The sequence below is a fragment of the Thunnus thynnus genome, chromosome 6, assembly GCF_963924715.1.
Source record: "Thunnus thynnus chromosome 6, fThuThy2.1, whole genome shotgun sequence".
Lineage (NCBI taxonomy): Eukaryota > Metazoa > Chordata > Actinopteri > Scombriformes > Scombridae > Thunnus > Thunnus thynnus.
Genome location: NC_089522.1, coordinates 22,570,200 through 22,592,807, shown reverse-complemented (window position 1 = coordinate 22,592,807; position 22,608 = coordinate 22,570,200). Strand labels below are relative to the sequence as shown.

General features: G+C 39.9%; 3 protein-coding genes across 5 annotated transcripts; all 3 read left to right on the top strand.

The window, feature by feature from the left end:
• The first annotated feature begins 319 nt into the window (after nucleotides 1–319).
• spo11 (SPO11 initiator of meiotic double stranded breaks) lies at nucleotides 320–6,297 on the top strand. Of its 3 annotated transcripts, none has more exons than XM_067592707.1 (13): nucleotides 320–474; nucleotides 851–961; nucleotides 1,764–1,852; nucleotides 2,270–2,336; nucleotides 2,450–2,558; nucleotides 2,910–2,996; nucleotides 3,421–3,457; nucleotides 3,663–3,772; nucleotides 3,918–4,017; nucleotides 4,403–4,440; nucleotides 4,835–4,911; nucleotides 5,324–5,435; nucleotides 5,975–6,297. In XM_067592707.1, exons 1-13 carry the CDS (start codon nucleotides 362–364, stop codon nucleotides 6,092–6,094), a joined length of 1,170 nt encoding a protein of 389 aa, XP_067448808.1. In that variant the 5' UTR covers nucleotides 320–361; the 3' UTR covers nucleotides 6,095–6,297. The 3 variants fall into 3 exon arrangements, with proteins under 3 accessions (XP_067448808.1, XP_067448809.1, XP_067448807.1); XM_067592706.1 differs by having other exon boundaries at nucleotides 321–474; nucleotides 848–961; XM_067592708.1 differs by lacking the exon at nucleotides 2,910–2,996 and having other exon boundaries at nucleotides 848–961.
• A 1,934-nt stretch (nucleotides 6,298–8,231) lies between these two features.
• LOC137184740 (5-aminolevulinate synthase, non-specific, mitochondrial-like) lies at nucleotides 8,232–13,209 on the top strand. Its single transcript, XM_067592704.1, has 11 exons — nucleotides 8,232–8,362; nucleotides 9,559–9,764; nucleotides 9,902–10,078; nucleotides 10,244–10,372; nucleotides 10,475–10,694; nucleotides 10,817–11,001; nucleotides 11,124–11,303; nucleotides 11,644–11,808; nucleotides 11,900–12,168; nucleotides 12,392–12,554; nucleotides 12,740–13,209. The coding sequence occupies exons 2-11, from the start codon at nucleotides 9,575–9,577 to the stop codon at nucleotides 12,898–12,900; spliced, it is 1,839 nt and encodes a 612-aa protein (XP_067448805.1). The 5' UTR covers nucleotides 8,232–8,362; nucleotides 9,559–9,574; the 3' UTR covers nucleotides 12,901–13,209.
• Nucleotides 13,210–16,964: 3,755 nt separating this feature from the next.
• Nucleotides 16,965–22,608, top strand: LOC137184739 (dual specificity protein phosphatase 7-like). The gene is made up of 3 exons (XM_067592703.1): nucleotides 16,965–17,705; nucleotides 18,393–18,821; nucleotides 20,992–22,608. Exons 1-3 carry the CDS (start codon nucleotides 17,336–17,338, stop codon nucleotides 21,300–21,302), a joined length of 1,110 nt encoding a protein of 369 aa, XP_067448804.1. The 5' UTR covers nucleotides 16,965–17,335; the 3' UTR covers nucleotides 21,303–22,608.

The window sequence follows — 22,608 nt, the reverse complement described above, 5'->3', positions numbered from 1 at the left end:
ATTTTACCTCTGAATTATAATTTCTAACACATTAGAATATAAGCAGCATTTGGCTGTGGCAGATCTGATTCCATAACCTGTTGGGGTATTTTTGATGAAATGTAGTGGAGTAAAAAGTACACCTAGCAGAGTAGTATAAAGTAACAGCAGGAAATTGAAATACTAAGTAGTTAACATAGTGGTGGAAATATGATGGAAATGATAATACATATATGTATAAGTTCCCATGGTCTTTTCCCTCTTTCAAAAAAATAGAACAGGCAAAATTCTTCCTCGCGAAAATTCTGCCAATCAAACGCACAAACCGCGCGAGACTTCCGCCAAAAAACCTGACGCGGGAACAATAAAGCGATGATACAGGATGGGATCCCATGTAGCGGAGCTGTTTACTGAAACTGACAAACTTTGTGCTCAACTGCTGATCAATGCTGAAGTCGTGACAGACTGCCAGCGTGTCGACAAAGAAATAAACACGTAAGATTACAGTTACTTTACCCTGCTGCCAACTAACGTGATGTTAAACTGAGCTAGCTAGCGTTAGCATTTCATCCATTGGTGTTTTCCGGTATTGGTGTCATCCGGTATTAATTCACAGGATTAGTAAAAACAAACACCCCTCTCTGAATTTGATCTATTAATAGTTTCTCAGTTTTTCCCATAAATTCAACTATATAAGAACTTATACATTAATATAGCAATGTAAAATTAAATATACAGGGCTAATATAAAATACTAATATGCAGGGCTATCAATATACAGGGCTATCTTTTTTTAAAGTAGCTTGTCTGACCGCTGTTTTATTCATGATTTTCATATATTGTTGTCCTCTCTGTACCTTTGTTTCCAGCAGTGAAATTTTCACCCGCATCGAAAACATAATTCTGGGAACAGTGACCAGTCTGTCTGAAGATAAGGCCCCTGTCCTGACGCTGCCCAACAGATCCAGTTGGGTCAACATCAGGTAACTTCATTTCAATGTACTGTAGCATGAAAAGTTTTTCTCCACCCTGAACACTGCAGTCATTTGACACACCGACTGTGTGGGATCCCCGTAAGCTGCCTGACCTCTAAAAGATAAACACAAGCAATCATGTTTTGTAAAGAAATAAATAAACATTTACCTACATATGTCTTATTTTTAGAGGTCAGGCCACACAAGATGCCCAGATTGCTGTTTAATTTCCTGTAAAAAGGAAAAACACTTCACCTCTGTCTGAATTTGTATAAGGGGGGGGTTTAAAAAGACTGCGGGGGCAAACCAGGTGGGAGGAAAGAAAAATCGTAACTTTCAACTTCAGCGAGATTGAAGTTGAAAAAACTTCCTGCTGCTTAAAAGATGATAGAGTGATAAGGAATTAAAAAGCGCTGGCCTACAACCACACACACACAAATTTGCGAAAGGCTTTAATGTGACTAGGTTGCGGAGAACTTATGCTCAGAACAAAGCAGACTGTCTAGTCTTGTTTGGATCAAACATTGCTGCAGCTTAAAGCACATTCTGGCTCAGTCCTTTCAAATGTGAGAATCCCACAGATTGAACGCCAACACGGAGGAATCGGGGCGGTGAGGTACGGGGGAGGCCTTCTCACAGGTAGCCCTCGGGGTGTGGGGAGTTTTAGATGGCTTACAGGTGGGGGAGCTGATTTTCAAAGCTGTAAATGTATCACGCACGATCTGTGTATTTTTCTTTTCTTTTCTTGTTTTCCACTTGAGTTTCCATAAGTTTGTCTTTCATTACTTCACTTTATTACTTCCCACTTAAGTTTTGACAGTGCCATCGGGCTTCAAATGAGTTCCGAAAGTTCTGTCACCACCATTAGGAGCGACTGTCCTTCGTCTGTCACTAAATTTGGTGAGATACACACACACACACACACACACACCTCTGTTCTTATATTTTCTCATTTTGTTTCACATGCGGCTTTTCTGTTCTTGTCAACCGACATTCCTTTTAGTAAAAAAAAAAAACCTTTACAGTTGTACTGTACTTCATGTGGCTTTCATTTATATTCATTGTGAACACATGCATAAACTGCACAAACGGCAGTAAAAGTCAGACTTATTTTTAAGTGACAAATTGGCAGAGACAGAACATGTTGAAAGAGGCTTTTAAGGATCGGTTTACCACATGGATATCCTAATTAAGAACAGAATATGTTGATGTTTTTAACTCCAGTCCTTTAAAGAAATAACACTCATGATAGTAAGTATACTGTTTAATGTTCTGGATAAAATTAGTAATTATTTATATTTGTCTCTCTGTTTAAAGCACAAATTCTTAAGATGCTCTCAGTCATCTACAGACTTGTGCAGAGCAACTCATATGCTACAAAAAGGTTGTCATCAATCCACATATTCCCATTTCAAATAAACATTAAAGCTGGATAAAATCTGAAAATAGCTTTTTAAATTTGTTCACATGAAGGTTTCTTTATTTTTTTCCCCACAGAGACATCTACTACAACAATACACAGCTGTTTGGTTCACAGAAAACTGTTGATAATATAGTGGATGATATCTCCTGCATGCTAAAGGTTCCTCGCAGATCACTACATGTGGTAAGTGTGCATGCGTGTGTTAATGTGAGAGACAGTGTACATGTGTGATTCTACCGCAGAAAACACACACCTCAGATATTAAAACCTTGTAGCAAAATTCCTCTGGATATGCTTTATTAGTTTAGGTCCCACAGATGAAATCTGTTAGGTCAGTGGGGTATTTTAAGCATTTTGTTCTGCTTCATATCTGAGGAAACACCTGTGGAAACACCTGATCAAACAGACATTGAAATAAAGTTGAATTCAAAGAGGCACTGTCAGAAGTATGTGCACACATGTGTGTCTGTGTGTGTGTGTGTGTGTGTGTGTGTGTTAATACAAACACACATTAACTTGTGTGTATGTCACCAGTTGGCCACGTCCAAGGGATTAATATCAGGTGATCTTTGTTACATGGAAGAGGATGGCACAAGGATTGACTGCCATTCCAGCTCTGCTGTAAGTTCCACCAACATCTGACACCAACTACCTCATTGACTGAAATAGTCTTCATATGACTTGAAACGTATCCTGAAGGTATCATCGTAAGCAGTTGTTCATATGTTTTTATCACCAAAAAGCATTATTTGTATCCATAAGGCCAAAAAACTATGCTGGATACATTTCCTACCTTATAAAACATTAGTCAGCAGACATGTGTAACACGCCATCTTGGTGTTCATGTGCATCTGCATGCGTGTACTGGTTTAAACATGTGATTTTAAAAAAAAAAAAAATTAGGTGTCAGCAACTTTACAGGGAACCTCAGAGTGTGGCCTACCAAACCAACAGTAGTATTACCAGGTTTATAAGAGAAAGGAAAATATTTGAGTGACATCTTTTACTCGTTGAACCTCTTTAACATGTCCATGTTTGGTTTTAGGCTGTTGCAGTTTCATCAAACATCGGTGGGATTAGAGGTGTCCTTTGTCATTTGTGTGTGAACTTTACTGTTTATGCTTTATAAAAATAGGTTCCTGTTTCTTCTCTCATTTACTTCTCTAATTTTTGGTCGCCTCTAGATACTTCTTAAAATGTCATATTATGTACTTTTTTTTTTTTTTTTTTTACTATCTGTGTGGATATGGTTGGGGGATCAAGGTGTTTTTCCTTAACCGTGTACAGATATCGTATCATCTGCCAAATTTGTCCTGATAGTCGAAAAGGATGCAACATTTCAGAGACTGCTGGATGACGACTTCTGCACAAAACTCTCTCCTTGCATCATAATCACAGTGTGTTTCCTTCTTTTTTGCCACTACTTTTTTTTTATTTGATGTTGTAAATCTGACTTGAATAATAGTCATTTTAACATTGTCTCCTCTCAAAGGGGCAGTATCAGTATTCTGTATACATAACAGATGTGTCTGTGTGGATCAGGGTAAAGGCGTGCCAGATGTGAACAGCAGGTTGATGGTGAGAAAGCTCTGGGACACGCTGCATATCCCCATCTTCGCTCTGGTGGATGCTGACCCTCATGGTACACGTCATCTGTTGTTGAGCGCAAACCGGTTTTACCCCTCGCGCATATTTCGCATATTTCCGCACTTTTCACAACACTTGACTCGTCTTTTCATCTCACACACACAGTGAGGTTTCATGTGCCACTAAGCCAGCAGATGTTAGCACCTGTCCCACTGTGTCATAGTGCCTAGTCAGGCTATTATTTCCGTTAGCGTGATCTCGTCCAGGCAGGATGGCTCAGTTTTCCATTAGTCTTGATACCTCTCCTTTTCCCATTGCATGGCGAGACACATATGTAATGCTTTACTTTGTTCTAAGCTCCGTTACACATCTCAGAGGATAATTGCTCTGGTATGTCGGTGATTGCAGCGTGTCTCTGTCTCTCCCTCTGATTTTCCCAGGCATTGAGATCATGTGTATCTACAAGTACGGATCAGTGGTGAGTCCTGCCATGCCAGTTATTCCTGTACTGTATATTATCCAATGTGGCCTGTTCAGTGTCTCTGTTAGCAATATGTAATTATGCCCCTCTTTAAGTAAAAAAAAAAAAAAAAAAAAATGGACCAATCATCCATCCCAGAATATTTAAACTGACATGGTATGGAGTGAACATGTCGAATGATTGTGTGGCAGTGTCTTTGTTGATCTCTGTGATGTTTGTGTAATCATCCTTGTGTTCATTAACTTCATTGTGAACATGTGTTGGGCATAACCGCATAATGTAGGTACAGTGCTGATTATCTGTGTGTTTATTTGAGATGTACTCTTGTGTGTATGCATGCTGTGTCTGTGTGTGTGTCTGTGTGTGTGTGTCTGTGTGGGTTTTTCCACAGGCCATGTCGTTTGAGGCCCACAGTCTGACCGTCCCCAGCCTTATGTGGCTAGGCCTCCTCCCCTCTGACCTCCAGAGGTTTGGACTCAACATTCGCTACTTCCTACTTCCTCCTTCTGCCTCTAATTGGGATTATATTCTGGGGACATTTTAGATTGTTTGTTTTGGTTTCTGTTGCTGTCGCCCTCACTTTTTTTTTTTTTTTTCTCTTTCAAAGATCTGAGTCTGAGAGCGTATTGAGTTTTAAGTATACGTCCCCTTGTACAAATTTAGGCCAAAATGGGTTTTTGACATAGGTTTAATTGTAGCGTGTACATTTTTCCCTCTTATATTTACCTCTAAACATAAACATAATAACTCCTCAATGTGAGTTTGTTGAGAATGAAAGGAATAATAATGTAAGGGCGTCATCCATCAACAGAACCGCCTGCTGTCATTTTTTGGAAATCGATTCGCTCGTGTGTAGTAAAATCGACATTTCATCCTTCAGATTGCGTGTTCCGGAGGATGCCCTGATCCCCCTCACCAAGAGAGATGAAAGCAAACTCAACAGCCTCCTCCAAAGGCCGTACTTAACTAACCAACCGGAGTGGCAGAAAGAGGTGAGAGAGAAAGAAGGTTGAGGAAAGTGCTTTCAAGGTAGAGTGAAGGGTAATATGTGAAAGTAACGTTATTGAAACGTTTCACTTGGAGTAACTTAGTTGTAGGGCTGAAAGATCATTCAGTGATCCAGTATTACTGTTTATAACTTCCCTATGTCCATGAAAACTCTTACCAACCGTTTTTCAATGCATGTGATTTTGTTCTACTGAAGCACTAAAGTAAATTTTACTTGATTGGATGAACGTGAGTTTTAACCTTTTCCATGTGATTTTGGTTATCGGTTATTTTTGATCCGTTGCTTTCCCAAAGGAAGAAGGTGTTCTTCTTCAGAGGTTTACACAGTTTTAACATTTTGCTCATGTGACGCATGGCGGAGGAATTTGCGTGAGAGGACTCTTAGCTCGTTGGTACTGAGGATACAGAGTAGCCACTCTGGTGTGGAGTGGCTGCTGGAGGCAACCACATGATGATTTATGCTTGTTTGCACGACTTGCTCTCTTGCACGCTCCTTAAAATTGCGTGTTTGCTCTCGTCTTAGATGGAACTAATGAAGCAGAGTAAGGTCAAGGCTGAAATACAGTCCCTGGCAGCCATAGCTCCTGATTTCCTCACCAGCATCTACCTGCCCAACAAGCTGCGCTATGGAGGCTGGGTATGAGCACAATGCTGCCACCTAGTGGAATAAAAAATGAACAGCTAAAACTGGTTGCAAAACCAAGAAAAGATCTTCTATGTAACAGTCCTGCCTAACCTTGTCACAGAGAAATATGAGTTTGTTCGGTTTGTAATGTTTGTCAGTGATTGTGTTTATGTTTCAGGAATATCTCATCTTATCATTAAAACACTGTAATCCCAAAGTCAGAGCACATTTTTATCTTTATATTCTCAATGGCCTTATTTATATTCACAAGATTTTGTTTGGTTCGGCAACACAATGTGTGAATTATTCTACAGGCTCCACAACCACTGAATGACACTGTGTGTGCTGGTGCAAAGGATACAAGGATGATGAGTTCAAGGGTTGAAATTGGAGTATCTGTGAGCGTGTGTTCATTCATTAATGCATAACAGGGCTCATGTTGCCGTTCTTTATATGATCTAATCTCCAGCAGGGGGGGACAGTGCTCATGTAATGTAGACTTTGGTAATGTAGTGAGCATCATCAGGGGAGGACAAGGTAGAGAGCACACACTATGATGAAGTCAAGAGCTGTTAAAAAAAAGTGGCTAAAGTCAGCATTAGCGATCATCACATGCACACTGACAAAAACTGCATAAACAAAGTGATGGACAGCTTTCTACAACAAAAACTGTGTTCCAGCAGTCGTCCGCCTCACTGTGAAAGAAGTTGAGCCTTATCAGATAGAAAAGAAGTGTAGAGAAGTGTTTCCTCTTTTTTATTAGTTAATTGGGTGTGTATTTTTTTACATTGTATTTTAGAAATACTTAAAGTCCACCTCCAGAGAAAAATGTGTTTTTCTTCTTTTTTACATCAGTTGAATGTTGGAGCTTCAATGTGCCGAATGACATATGTGCAGATTTTGACACTAGAAGGCTGTTTTCACTTCATCTGCTGAAGGGGGAAAGTTTTTCTGTGTTCATTGAAAATCAAATTTTAAGTTGGTGGACCTATGAGCATTATTTGTGACATCATTACTAGTCTGGAAGTCAATCCTGGTCCAATATCAACTTACACAAGTGTAATGTGGAAAGTTGAAGCCTCCATTGCACAAACACTGAGAATGGACTTAACAGTGAAGTAGGCGACATCTGGTGTCCAGCAGGAGATCTTTAAACATGAAATATATTTACATATTCATAGACTGGAGTTTTTAATGAGGGAGAAGAAGGTGACATTTTAAGGATTTTAACAAGACAACTTTTGTGGAAAAACCATTTCAGACACAAATTATTATTCAAAGTAGAATATTTTATTTACATCTTAAAAAATGTCTTGAGGGGATCTTAAAGAAATTAATTAAAATAGTGCGGCAAATAATAGAGGAACTGGCTCTGTTTACTAACGAGATTTGTTCAAATTAGGGCTGTAACTAGCGTTAACAGAATTTTTTCCATCATCAATTAATCTGTCAAATACTTTCTTGATTTTTGTTTTTTTTAATTACAAAAGAGGGGCTGAAACTACCATTTATTTTCATTATTGTTTAATCTGTCAATTATTTTCTCAGTTAATCGATTACTCATTTGGTGGAAGAAAGTTATAAAAAATGTCAATACCTGTTTCCTAAAGCCCAAGATGACATCCTCAAAAGTCTTCTTTTGTCCCAACCAACAGTCCATAACCCAAAGATATTTAGTCCACCATGTAAGAGGACTAAAGAAACCAGAAAATATTCACATTTGCGAAGCTAAAATCAGGAAATTTGGTCATTTCTTCTTAAATAATGACTCAAAACAATGATGACTTCATGAACTCCAGCGAGTTCTCCAAAATCCAATCCAATATTCCATTTCCTATCATAAAATGCCAAGAAATCCAGAAAATATTAACATCTGAGGGGAAAAAAATGCATTTTTGCTTAATTTTTTTTTCTTTTGTCACTTTAGCCCTACTTAAGAAGTCATCATTTTAAGATTTCCTTTACTTCTTGTAACAGTAAGGGAAGTGAATCCACTTCAGCCAAAAAAGGAAGAAATAAATGTGTCCAAGTAGTTTCTGTTCGGTTTAATGAAACTTCGTGAAATAATGTTGAACGTGTAGTGCGTCCTGTCGCTGTTGAATAGACGATCTTCGGTACTATTACATGACTGCCGGTGGGCGTGGCTGTAAGATTGTGCAACATACTAGCAGCTACGTCACCACAGTGACCGACGTGGTGTATTTCAGCCGGCTGGATTCTCCTCAACGTGGACCAACTTCCAAGAAACGGAGGACTGCATTATTTTAATTAAACAGGATAAAACAGGTGAGTTAATACAGGAACCGTGTGAGAATATATCGCAGGGATAGTTTACATGTCGTGGTTTATTCCTATATCCAGCTAGTTGAAGATAAGCTAATAACGAGCTTTCTTTTCTGCCATCAATTAAACCTTGTCTTGATAGGCTGATACTGGACTAAACTGATTTTGGATAATACACGGTTTAATGTAATGTAATGTTCTTCTTGATTCTGTATAATGTTGCTGTACCAATCTTTAGTTAAAGCCACTATTTGTATTAACTTAAAAATAACTGGAAGCTATGGGATAACAGATGTTTTTTGGCACTGACTGTATGAAGCTTTATATCTCTGTCAATACCAGTTTTCAGCTGAAATCCCTTTTTTAATTGATAAGTTCGTGGATGCTCTGATAATAACTAAAGACAAGTGAAAGTAATAAAGTGAATAAAAGTAAATGTATAGTAAATTAGAGTAGTATTCTGTCTGTGTGTTTACTCAATAATGATCTCTGGGTCAAGGTCAGTTACCTTAAAGTATTCATCCATAGGTAAGACTGGTAATTCTAACAAGAGACTGTAATGCTATAGCATTACATTTGACTTTGTGGATCTCGTGATCTGCTACAGAAACCCAGCCCCCTGTTTTGCAATACAGGGTGGTGGGGGCTCTGTCTGTAACAGTTCATATAGCTATCTCCAGATGGCTCTTCTTCTTCTGTCTTTGGTAAAATCATACGGGTGTAGAAGCAAGACAGGTCCTTGAGAGGCCTTCCCTTTTACACTTGTCAAGGACAGCTGACTACAGCGCAGAGTAAATGAAAATAGTCTCTTGGGCTTTTAACATAACATCCTCTCTGGGTCTCAGATAAGTGTGGAGTCAGTCATGTTTCGTAAGGCGTTTTCCTTCTGTTACATCAAATCGGACTGGGATGGGGTCAGGTAAAGAAGATTGCTCTTTAGAGAAAGGTGGTGTTTTTTAAAGGATCAGATTTGGTAGAAGATATTCTTGAATGTTATCTGAATAGTTAAACCTTTTCACATTGTTGAGAATGAATCTTTGACTGGATTTTTAATTTTAAAGCATATTTCTTTATTCATTTGTCTTTTTATTTATTGTTTAATGTCAGTCAAAAGTAGCCAGGATCAAGTTGCCTTCAATGATCTGACCTTCATGGAAAAGTCTGTCTTCTCATATTTTAATGCTCTCTTTCTGATTCAGGTCAAGAGTATCTCATATGGACGCAGTGCTCCGCCGGTGCCCTTTTCTGACTGCTGTGCCCAGTGTTTTCCTGCAGCTGACTGGGAAGTCATCGCTGGCCAGCTATGCCCAAAATTGCCCTGTGATGATGGACCTGGCCTCCAGACCTCTGGCCAGAGCTCTGTCCTCTTCAGCCTCTGTATCTAAAGGCACTCCAACAAATGAGGGTCAGTTATAAGGCAAATATTTTACTCCATCTTCTTATATTATTTATTGTTAGATCGTGATTTGAATGCAAACATGTGATCTATATTGAATTTTGGGGATTGATTATAATTTGGGAATGTACTGCTGTTTTCTGTAGATGGGAGGCATGAAGTAAAGTTGCCTCCAGGCCATGCCACGCCACCTGCTGGCCAGGCTGTAGGGTCCAAATGCCCTTTCCTGGCTGCAGAGATGGTGCAGAAAAACAACAGGGTAGTAAGGGAGGCCAGCATGGAGCTGCAGGAGGACGTCAAGGAGATGCACTCTTTCCGCACAGGTAAGCAGTCGCACGGCAACACCTGTAACTTGATACCCATACAGTAAGTCAGTTATGTATGCATTGTTTTGAGCATACACACTCTCTAGTGACATTTAAAGTGCATAACAAATCAGTGATGCATTTATTTAGAGATCACTGACAGTGCACACCATTTTTTAACAGGGAAAAACGTGGATTTATCAGTTGTGGATCTTATCGAGGCAGACAAGGCCAACACAAGGTTGCCAAAAAACCTTTTAAAACCAGTATCTTCCAAAGTGTCTCATCTACTGAAGGATAATCTGCATGAGGGTAAGAAAGCCATGTTTTTTTAAATGAACAATAAATCTCCAAAAAGATCGGAAGTACACTTTGAATCTTATAAAACTCTCCTGCCGTTTCTTCCTCCATCAGCTGTCACGTTCAAGTACGACAAGTTCTTTGAGGAGAAGATTGACAGCAAGAAGATGGATCACACATACAGGGTCTTTAAAACGGTGAACCGGCGTGCCCCCTCGTTCCCCATGGCAGACGACTACTCAGAGTCTCTTCATGCCAAAAGAGACGTGTCTGTGTGGTGCAGCAACGACTACCTCGGCATGAGCCGTCACCCTAAAGTCACCCAGGCTATCATGTGAGTGGGCACACTGATCAGCAATTAGTGTCAATAGACGGTGATAATTACATATTCAGCACTGATCAAATACAAAAAAAGGTTGTTTCTAAGTAGTAAACTTATTAAATTTTTCCTACAAGGTTGACTTTACGAAATCATGGTGCTGGTGCAGGAGGCACACGAAACATTTCAGGGACAAGCAAATTCCACGTGGAACTGGAGTATGAGCTCGCTGACCTGCACGGCAAAGATGCTGCACTGCTGTTCACTTCCTGCTTTGTAGCCAACGACTCCACATTGTTTACTTTGGCAAAAATGCTTCCAGGTACAATTATACTTGATACATGATCATAATGTATGTGTTCCCATATATTTTCCTATCGAAACTGAAATCTGTAGCAGAGAATCGAAAAGCTTACGTGTTCCTCTTTTTATTTATCCCTCAAGGTTGTGAAATCTACTCTGATGCCGGCAACCATGCGTCAATGATCCAGGGTATACGAAACAGCGGGGTCAAGAAGTTTATTTTCCGTCACAATGACGTCAGCCACTTACAAGAGCTACTTGAGAAGTCAGACCCTTCCACTCCAAAAATTGTTGCCTTTGAGACAGTGCATTCAATGGACGGTAAGTACTCAGCCCTCCATTAATGTGTCAGTGTTTTTAATAGGGCATTCAAAAGACCTGTATTATTTATTCATTACTAAATTGAAGTGTTTTTAATAAATTGTTAGTAGGAAAACAAGGACATACAGGATTTATAGCATTGCAGTGTAATCGTCTCCTTAAAATTATTTACTAAAAAGAGCATATATTACTGTGTATACACAAAACCACCAACATTCAAATGACAAAAGTAATATTTGTTTACTGTGTTTACAAAAGCAAGCATTACATCCCTTCATTTGATATCCACAAATTAATTTTTATGATAAATTGTCTTAAATGAACGCTATGATCTTTACAGGGGCTGTGTGTCCACTAGAAGAGATGTGTGATATTGCCCACAAGTTTGGTGCTATTACCTTTGTGGATGAAGTGCATGCGGTGGGCTTGTATGGACCCAGAGGAGGAGGGATCGGAGACAGAGACAAAGTCATGCATAAGATGGACATCATCTCTGGTACCCTTGGTGAGTAGAACCCTCGTTAACGAGGTGAAACCTCTCATAACACTTCTATCAGTTAGATATGTGCCTCTCTGACTTGTTATTTCGTCTCCAGGCAAGGCATTTGGCTGCGTTGGTGGTTATATCGCCAGCACCAGCGGCCTGGTGGACACAATACGTTCCTACGCTGCAGGCTTCATTTTCACCACTTCACTGCCCCCCATGCTGCTGGCAGGGGCAAAAGAGTCCATCAAGATCCTGAAAAGCAAAGAAGGTCAGATGCTCAGGAGGAAACATCAGAGGAGTGTCAAGTTGCTCCGACAGATGCTGATGGACTCAGGCCTTCCTGTGGTCCACTGCCCAAGCCACATTATTCCTGTCCGGGTAAGAAAATTAATAATTTACCCATTTAACTGATGCTGATGCAGGGTTTGACCTTCACTTATAGGAACCACTGTAACCATTGTTGTTTCATTGTTTGAAAGACCTTATTTTTACTACTAAAATCAATGTTATAGAATGCCTTGTTGTTCTGTTTCTGTCAAAATAAAATTTAAGGCTCAAGGTTCAAATTGTGAATCTGACATATTGCGTATCTGTTGGGCAGGTGGCAGATGCAGAGAAGAACACTGAGATCTGTGACATCATGATGTCTCGTTACAACATCTACGTCCAGGCAATCAACTACCCCACTGTGGCTAAAGGAGAGGAACTGCTTCGCATCGCCCCCACACCACACCACACTCCCCAGATGATGCACTACTTTGTTGGTATGTCCATTTCAATTTGAATCTTAAGTCTGAATGAATAGTGAGCTAAGTAATTTACTACAAACCCAAATACTATCTAGATTATTTAGACACTGTTTAGATTATAAGGTACATCTAACATCCATCATTTCTGGCAAGAAGATGGCAGTATCCTCACCTGTTTGTTCTCTGCTTCGTCACCACAGATCGGCTGGTTAAGACGTGGAAAGAGGTGGGTTTGGAGCTGCAGCCACACTCCTCAGCGGAGTGTAACTTCTGCCAGCAGCCTCTTTACTTCGAGCTGATGAGTGAAAGGGAGAAGTCCTACTTCACAGGCCTCAGTCACATGGTATCAGCAGTCGCCTGATATCCATAAAAAAACACTAAATTCCAGCAACACCCACTCCCCAGTATCCAAGCTATTTATTGTATTTAATTTATCTCTGCATATAAAATCACCAGTGAGTCACCAAAAAATGTGCGGTGAAAATGTGTATTTACCCTTGTGTGATCATGTTAAATGTGTTGATTATGACTTGAAATGACATGAATTGATTTTTTTCATGTGTGAAAATGTGACTTTCAGGAACAACATAAACTATGGAATCATAAAAAAAATGGAGAACTGAACCAACAGGATCAAAAGGATAAGCATTTATAAATACATATTATTTGATATGTTTGTCTGAATGAATTTATTTGATGATCCAGAATATACAAATTTAAAATAGTTACAATCATTGATGATTAAATCACAAAAAAGCCAAAAAGGCTCATTTTCATTGTGGTCCTCCACATATAACAAACAGCAAGAACAACATGGGACAAATACATACATGCCAACAATTATATCAATGCATAATCTACATTAATATGTTGGATAAGACACCTCTATAAAAAAGTAAATGCACATTTGAACGAGGCCAAAGGTTTGAGAGTATCTACAGCATCTAAAGGTTAAACATTTTCTAAATCCTATTGATTGTTTAAGCACCACGTCAGAACGGGTGCTGTGCTTGTAGCGACCAGTATCAGGCACAAGCTTTGTGCATTTCTATGATTTTCTTATGCTGCCTCTCTGAAAAAAAGGATTTCCTCTCATGTGACAGAAACGATTTGAACTGAATATAACTGAACTGGAAGCTATTATAAGTCTATATACCCACTTATAACAATTTATAGATGTATGTGCATATTATGTGTTGCGCAATACCAGATTTAATCTGAATAAGCCATCAGAACATTTCATACTAGAACAATCTTCAAGTATGAAGTAGATGAGATAACAGATGGGATGAAATATCACACATTCACTCCAACAGTAAGCACACAGTATCTCAAATCTCTCATATAGTGAAACCATGCCTTCATACGGTTTTATCCTCATACTGTACGTGTATCATGACACGCAGGATATTTGCTGCATTACATTACATGATACATTTATATGTGAGCTATTAATATTACCATTACAGGCAGTGCTCCTGCCAGGAAGATTATCTCTCAAATCTGCTGTAGAATATTATATTACTTCCTTCTGTAGACTGATCCCTCAAAAGTCACTTACAAGGTGATTGAGAAGCTTACGGCTTAAGGTCTCTGGTGGTGTAGGATGTCATTTAGTCTTGCTACTATAATACAAAAAGTAAGTAGGGGTGATTAATAGAAGTAATTCTATCATAAACAATGTGACAGGCATTTTATGTAAACGCCACAATAAATTCTACTGCAATGATTTTTCATTGAGAAACTCTGATGTTGCAAAAAGGCAGTGATGTATAAAGTAGTGCCGTTCATGTATAATCAGCTTAAAGGGCAGATTTGTGGTCATCTAGTCATTCATTCATGAAATGCACCTCATGGCCGTTCTCGGTTTCACCACACGGAGGCATGCTGGGTCTCCTGTTTGCAGCTGTGAGGCTGTGACGTCAGGCGCTTCCTCCCTCCTCCCTTTGCAGATGACTCATAGCTGGTGCAGCAACTCTCATGATGAACCACTAGATGGTATCAATAGAGAACAGGATATTGTGTTTCCTATCTAGATAAGGTGGTAGATCATAAAATGCAGCAAATACATCTCCATGTTCCTCACAGCATGTGTAGCAGACATGCAAAATCAGATGTTAGAGAGTATTTTAATTTCATTTTCAGATTAACCTGCCATTGATGTAAATCAGTATGGCGCTAATGCACTCTGGTTATTTTCTATAGCTTTTTCATGCAAATAGTGTTCAGATCCTTATTAAATGTATAAAGCCCCTTTACTCCCACATGCATAGAAACATCAATGGGAAGGAAGCTCTCCTCCCATCTGTCTCATCTCTGAATGCTTCCCACTGTACATCTGCACATGACAGGAGTGTGTTTGTGTGCCCGCCGGGTATGCGTGAAAGCCCTCAAAGCAGCACTTGACACGCAAAACCTGGGATTCTGTACACCAAAGACGTTTCATCTCTTTCCTCTGAGAGAACAAGCACAAGCTCACGTTTGGAGTACATTATGTAACCAGTGTAAGTGGAGCAGTCAGGTGACCACCACTATCATGCAAGTCAAGCCCGCTAACATCAATCATTGATTTTTTTTTTCTTCGTATTTTAATATAATGATCTAGTCACATGCTGTGTTGATTTAGGTCATGTGGATTTCAGATTTTGAGGCGTATTAGTTATACAGAGGGTCATACACGACAGCTCCATGTCATTCTTAGATTTGATTAATAAACAAGGTCATCCTTCCCCCTTAACTAACTGCCTCATGCGCAGTGAATCTAGAAAGTCCACAAAATGCCATAAAAGTGCTGCTGATAGGAGAGACTTCTTTGCGCATTGTCTGACCTCATTGTCATACATTATTTCCCTCATCTATCACTGTCTGTTGTAGATGCAGGCTGTTCACTTCCTTATTGAATGAAGTCTGAGGGCAGGTCCAACACCTCTATACTTCCTGGAGGACAGTTCAACTGGAACAGCAATCATGTGGGTATGAGGGGCCACAGATGGTGTGTGTGTGTGTGTTTGTGTGTGTGTGTGTGTGTGTGTGTGTATGTGTGTGTGTGTGGTGGTTGGCTGTTGGAGGCAGGTGTTGAAATGGTGGTGTAGTGTAGTGCGGCAGTGTTATGGTGCCTGTTGTTGTGTGTCGGATCAGCGCATGGTCGGAGGCATTTGTGTGCAGGTTTAGCTCTATGCCTCATTCTGTGTTAATCCCGATGCTCTGCACATCTGTGTCTCCCCCACTCACGTGTGCAGACAGATGAGCTGCATGGCTGGATTCCCACTGCACGCATCTAGCTCTCTCTCTCTCTCTCTCTCTCTCTCTTATTCCTTCTCATTCACCATTCCCTCGTATTAATATACACATCAGTAGTGAACTATGGGAAACGTTGTGGTTGCTTTCTAAGACAAGCACAGCAACATGCTTGTGAATTTCATATTGCGGTCACCATGTAATATAGCAGGGAAGGGAGAAAAAAAAAGGGCTTCCTTGATACACTTCACTTCAGAAATAAAATGAAAATTGAGGAAGGGAGCACTTTCAGGGGTGTGTCCAATCTGATAATAGAAGTTATCAACATACTTTTTAAGTGAAATTTTCTGCCGATCTCCTGCAGCACCAATTCAAAATACAGACTAAATGAAGGACAGTGGAGATTGACCCCTCCTGGGATAAAACGTATGGCTTCAGCCCATTTGTTAGTCTTTGTGTTCTAAATTGAGGGTGATTTCACTGTAAATACCGCATTGCACTTGTCATACTGTGTAATAGGACAATAAAATAAGAGTTGTTGTAATATAACTACTATGGTTATATGAGGGTACATACAACATTTGGTGACATCTAAAATATATAAAAGGATTTGTGTAGTTCTCTATCCAAAGGGTACTGAAAAATCCAATAGGTCGGGGAATTTGGTTATGAATGAGAAACAATAAGACAATCTAAACTCACTTGTCACTTTACATCTAAGAGTTTACACCCTCAAAAGTTGTAAGTCGTCATGCAAGCTGCAACTGTGTAAATATTATGCAAGATTATTATTAGAATAACTCACACACACACACACACACACACACACACACACACACACACACGATATCCTGATGCTCTAGGAAATGATAAAAGTAACATAAGGTCACAACAAGGTCATGGGGTAACCCAGAACAGACCCAAATTAGTCCTTAGGTGAAATGTGGTTATCACATTACAGTGATTTTTAGTGATAACAATTCCCTTTATGTCACTATAAACTTGATATAACATCCCAAACACTTGATAACAAATGTGATGATAATTTTATAGTGATTGACAAAATAGTGATTGACAAAATGATTCCACCAGGACCCATTGATAGCAAACTTTGTGATATTTCTGCTATGACTTTAAATCATAAGCAATAAACTCCTCCCTCTTGAGTTGCTCTACTGTCAACTAAAAAAAAAAAACCTCCCATGCATCGGAATGGTAAAACGAGAATGTGCATGGAGGACCCTGGCACGATGTGGAGTAGCTCAAGTTGATGAAGAGATTATTGGCTATAAAACATTCACATTTAAACTTGTACCTCGTAAATCAAAGTGCAGATAGGTCTCCATTAACGCCTGGGGCAGGTCAGACTCACTGACTGATGGAAATAGAGAAGAGGAAAAAGGGGGAAATCTCTTCGCTCAAGCAGAAGCGCCATGCACTGGCGGGGTAACATTTAAACGCCTCTTTTTCTCGGGTAAAAAAAAAATGTAGTTTATCGTCGTGCGGTGGACCATGTAGAAAGTGTTTGCGGTTGCATGTAGTATGATATTGAGTCCGATATGTCTAATGTGACGCCGAGCAAAAGCGTGGAATGGCTGCAACTCCAGTTAGAGTCCGGAGGCACTTCTCTGCTCCTGCTGGACTGCCGTTCACATGAGCTTTATGAATCATCCCATATAGAGACCGCCATAAACCTTGCCATACCAGGATTGATGCTCCGGAGGTTCAAAAAGGGCAACATACCTATCCGGACTATCATCCCCAACCATGAGGATAAAGAGAAGTTCATAAGACGGTGCAAGACGGACACGGTCGTCCTGTACGATGAGTGCACAGTGGACTGGCAGGACAGCGGAGCTCCAGCGTCCGTTTTGGGTCTGCTTCTTCAGAAACTCTGGGAAGACGGCTGTAAAGCGTATTACCTGGAAGGTAAAGAAGTTGTCTATCGAACTAACCCAAATAAGCAATGAAATTAAACTGTAATATAACACATACATTAGTTAGTTAAGTTATAGTGTGGCTGCGATAACGTTAAGTTAGCTAGAAAAACGTCAAACAGGACGTTACAACGTTACAATTAGCTTAAATGTTATCAACGGCAAATATTAAGCTAGTATTGTCACAAGCAAGCATCCTTATAAACTGTATTCAAGGCTTTTCGGAAAAGACGTTGTCAAATACAGTTGTGGAGCAGAAGTTTTTTTCTTTTTCTTTTTGGTTTTAACTTTCAAATGCAGACTTTTTTTTATTTTAAGACTCAGCCTGTAACGTTTTCCTGATTATACGTTATGTTTTTGCGAGTACTTCTGCGCCAGCGTTCATCCAGTGTTGTGGGTTTGTAGGCTGTTCAAAAGTTTGTGTGTCACTGAGATTCTCAATTAAAATTCCAAAATGGCTGCGCCATGTTTTGCTGGAGCAGGCATGCATTTCATGAATGGTCTTTTTGGGGGGAACTTGATCTACTTCTTTACAGCCATGCTACAACATCTAAAAGCCTTTTTGGTGTGTGTGTGTCATTTAAAATGAGATTTAAATGTATAGTTTATATGAGATGTCCAAGAATTATTGAAACATATAGATGATACATTGTTATTTTGTGTTTTGGCTCTTGTCCAGGTGGATTTGTAAAGTTCCACACAGAGTACCCAGAACACTGTGAGACGCTTCTCGACAGCTCCTGTCCGAGCTCCTCTCCTCCACTGTCTGTTCTCGGTTTTGGAAATCTTCGGATCAGCTCCGATTGTTCCGACGGGGAGTCCGATCGAGAGCCGAGCAGTGCCACGGAGTCCGAGGAGAGCCCCATCCCCAGCAATCAGCCTGCCTTCCCTGTCCAGATCTTGCCCTACCTTTACCTGGGCTGCGCCAAAGACTCCACTAACCTAGACGTGCTGGGCCAGTACAACATCAAGTACATCCTGAATGTCACGCCCAATCTACCCAACATGTTTGAACACGACGGTCACTTCAGGTACAAACAGATCCCCATTTCGGACCACTGGAGTCAGAACCTGTCCCAGTTCTTCCCAGAGGCCATATCATTTATAGGTGAGTTGGTCAATAACTGGCCTCATTAAACGTAAAACACGCAGGTACACTCACATTTTCCAGAAAAAGAAATTTGTTCTGAATGTGCTGTCTGATTTACCACAAGGAGTGCCCTGTAAGCCGGTGTGGGCAGGGCATCTTCTGGTTTATTACAGTACACAAAGTGTTACAGTTTTCTCAGTCGCTTTGGCACATTCATCAAATGAAAATCCTGATTCGCAACACACTATGTGCAAATCCACCGTTCATTTTCTCACAACATATATGCATTTCTTGTTGCTTGGCATTGACTTTGCCTCGGTGACCAAAGTGGATGACACTGCTTTTCTAATGGTTTGTATTAATCTCAATCACATTTATTAACAAACTCATTGTGTAAATCCTCACATGCAAGATATTGCATCCAACCATCATAACATTTTCAGTAATCCAGCATTGACAACAGGCGAATCTACAGATTCAGCTAGTAACATGTACATCCTCAATTCTGAGTGCAACTTATCACATGTTGTCAAATGTAGTTTATAGGGGCAACTCCTCAACTATCATTTGGCAAACACGTTTACACCACAGGGGTGAAACTGAGTTCTTACATAGTTACTGAATATGGACCAGGCAGACGTCAGAGAGGGACTTGAGGCTCGTACAGAAGGGAAGGCTGTATGTGTTGGTTCGGTCAGAGGAGAAGAGAGACAACACGCTGCCTTAGTGCCACAACAAAGACATGTATAGAAAGATTGCATTGTGCCACTTCTATGTTTGTTTTACTGCTAGGACAAATATCGCATAAAAAAAAACTCTGTGAACAGATGAGATTGTTTGGATAGCAAATGATGTGTTGAGGGAGGATTTACATTTCTATTTCTAAATGCTTCCTCATTTACATTCATTTGTTTTATCAAGAAGTTAGTCTTTACTGAACTTTAATTTTTTTCATTCTTGTACATGTAAGGTACTTCCTGTGAATAAGGGCGAAGTAAGGTGAACATTGGCAGTGAGAATCTTGTGAAAAGCCAGTCGAAACTGGCGTTTATGTGAAATGAGTGTGTTCAGTTGGCTGTACAGGATATTTGACTTTATTATTGGGTTGCTGTATCGTCATCTGTCATAGTCGCATAGTTCGTTCTGACATTTGGTAGTGTTGTGGTCATTTTGGTGGCAGCGTTGCACTCGTTCGTGTGAAGTTATTTCCTTTCTAAAGACAGGTTCACTAGTTTGAGGGAGCCACAACCCTTCGCAGCACAAATGAAGTGTTGTGCTGCAAAGGGTTGTCATTCATCATTTCATGATGTGATTGTTTTTAAGAACTGCAGAATTCAGAAAAAGAACTTTCAGAAAAAGAACTGAAGCAACTGAGAAAAAAAAATGTCTTCATTGTTTGCTAATTATGTTTAATAATAATGTAACATCCAGTGTTTCTGGAACATTTATTAACAATAATGATTTGGTAATTTCTTTGTTAGCATGACAGAGAAGGGTGGGTTGAATGAGAAGAGGTTGTCTATTATTTTCACAAGCAATCAGTGGTTTACACTTCGAGACGCGATAAACGTTTCCCCCCCCAACCACTTGTGAAGGCTGCTGTCCGCTGTTTTACTATGATATCATTGAATTTCTTAGATACAGAGTAACACCACTTTAATGTTGAAAATGAACATATCTTTTGTTTTTTGGGGTGCTAAAAACAAACATCATGTTTCAATTTCACTTTTGATCTTCTGTCTCTCACCGCGACTGCACCTGAAACCACAGCTTCTGACTTGTTTGTTTGGTGGCTGCATGGCTGTGTGTCATGATCTAGTTTCCAAAGGGTTTTAGAGGTAGAATGAGGAAGGAAATGTTGTTTCCACTCTCTGGGGTTGTGTTTGATTGCAGGTTCACAAGTAAGGAGCACACAAGTGTTTTTTAGTTGACAGTTGTTTGCTAATGGCTGTGGCTAACAGGATCTTAGGTAAACTAATTTTCCGAATCAAATGAATTGTCAAAACAAGAACTGAGCCTCTCAGTCAACCGCAGAGCCTCATAGTGCCGTCATTGTGCCGTCAACAGGGTTACTTTTGTCAACTAAGAGCCACAATCACATTAGTGAATGAAAGTATTTAGAAGAAACTGAAAAGTGCAACAGTAACTAAACATGTCTGCTGACCAAAGTTTTCCTTTCCTCTCACAGACGAGGCTCGGTCTAAGCAGTGCGGCATCCTGGTCCACTGTCTGGCAGGCATCAGTCGCTCAGTCACCGTCACTGTGGCTTACCTGATGCAAAGACTCAACCTCTCTCTCAACGATGCGTATGACTTTGTCAAGAGGAAGAAGTCCAACATTTCCCCAAACTTCAACTTCATGGGTCAGCTCCTGGACTTTGAGAGGACGCTGGGGCTGCACAGCCCCTGTGATAACCGTTCCACCAATGAGGAGCAGCTCTTCTTCACCACGCCGACCAATCACAACGTCTTCCAGCTGGACACACTGGAGTCAACATGAGGATCAAACATGTGGACAGCTTTTTATCTTGTTTCCTGTGGTGTCTGAGGTTTTTCTGAGCCTCCAGTGTCCAATGCCTTAATATCTAACACAAGGATGACCTTTGCTATCCACCGCACATGGCATTAATGAATGGTCATGTACAGCCATAATAGCAGGACATTTCATAACTTTTCTATTAAATCTTGGATTGTTCTTTGACTGTTATTTGTTATTCACCAGCTGTAAAGTGGATGTTTATGTATTTCTTTGTATCAGTTGTAATTATTGCCTTGATGGTCTAAAAGGAGTCTTTGGCCAATCAGAATGTTTTCTGGGGACCAATCCAAGATGTTTCGATGGTACTCTAGCTGAGGGAAATAAGCTACTACAGTAATCCGGCCTTGAATTATTGTCCAGTTTTTTTCTTCTGATGATGCAGTTCTCTTTCAGCAGAATGGAGTGACCACAGAAAGCAATTTTTTCTCATGCTTTTAGTCAGAATATCTACTCCAATGTCCGGTAAACACCACAATGTTAGAAAGTTATTCTTAAAATACAAGATCAAGCGGCCACTTCCTGCAAAATATCAAAGTTAAAACATATAAATCTTCAGAAACGCTCCTGTACATTCTATTGCTTATAACTGCATTATTTGCATGTGATTATGTTCTACCGGGGACCTTGTTTTGTAACGTTTAGGTCATACTGCCTGTTGTTATTGAGGCCTTGACCATACCGTAACATGATATTGAACATTATGTCAGTTACCAGGTCAAGGTATAGTGTAAATCACTGGCTTTTGCCACAGTTGAAAGGAACAAATATGTAAGTAATCAGTGTATAAAGGAATGGATGTTCACCTTTTTTTTTTTCTTTTTTTTTTATTCTGACAGTCTTCAGTCTGCAGCTACTCCTTCCGTGGCACAATAATGTTAAGGGAAACATGATGTGTAATTAGCTGTTCTCTATTGCCAGTCTCGTCTCAGAACAAAATGAGTGAGTTTGATGTATGAGAGGGAATGAAAGGAAATGAGTTTGACTAATGTGTTCTTACCTCACAGAGAGACATTTTCAGGGATTTTTTGTACAAGGCATCTGTATCTCGTCATGGCCTCTTAAAGTGCATCCAAGGGCTGTTTCGTTTTGGTATGTTTGTAAAGATGTACATAAAAATATGGTTTCTATGGGGGACATTTTCTCAAAAATCATGAAGGATGCGAAAGTGACCCTATCTTGACCCTTATATATAGTATATGTAAAACTAAATGTCTAAGACATTCTGTACAAGTTTATACAACAAATATATTGTATATTTTTACTTGAA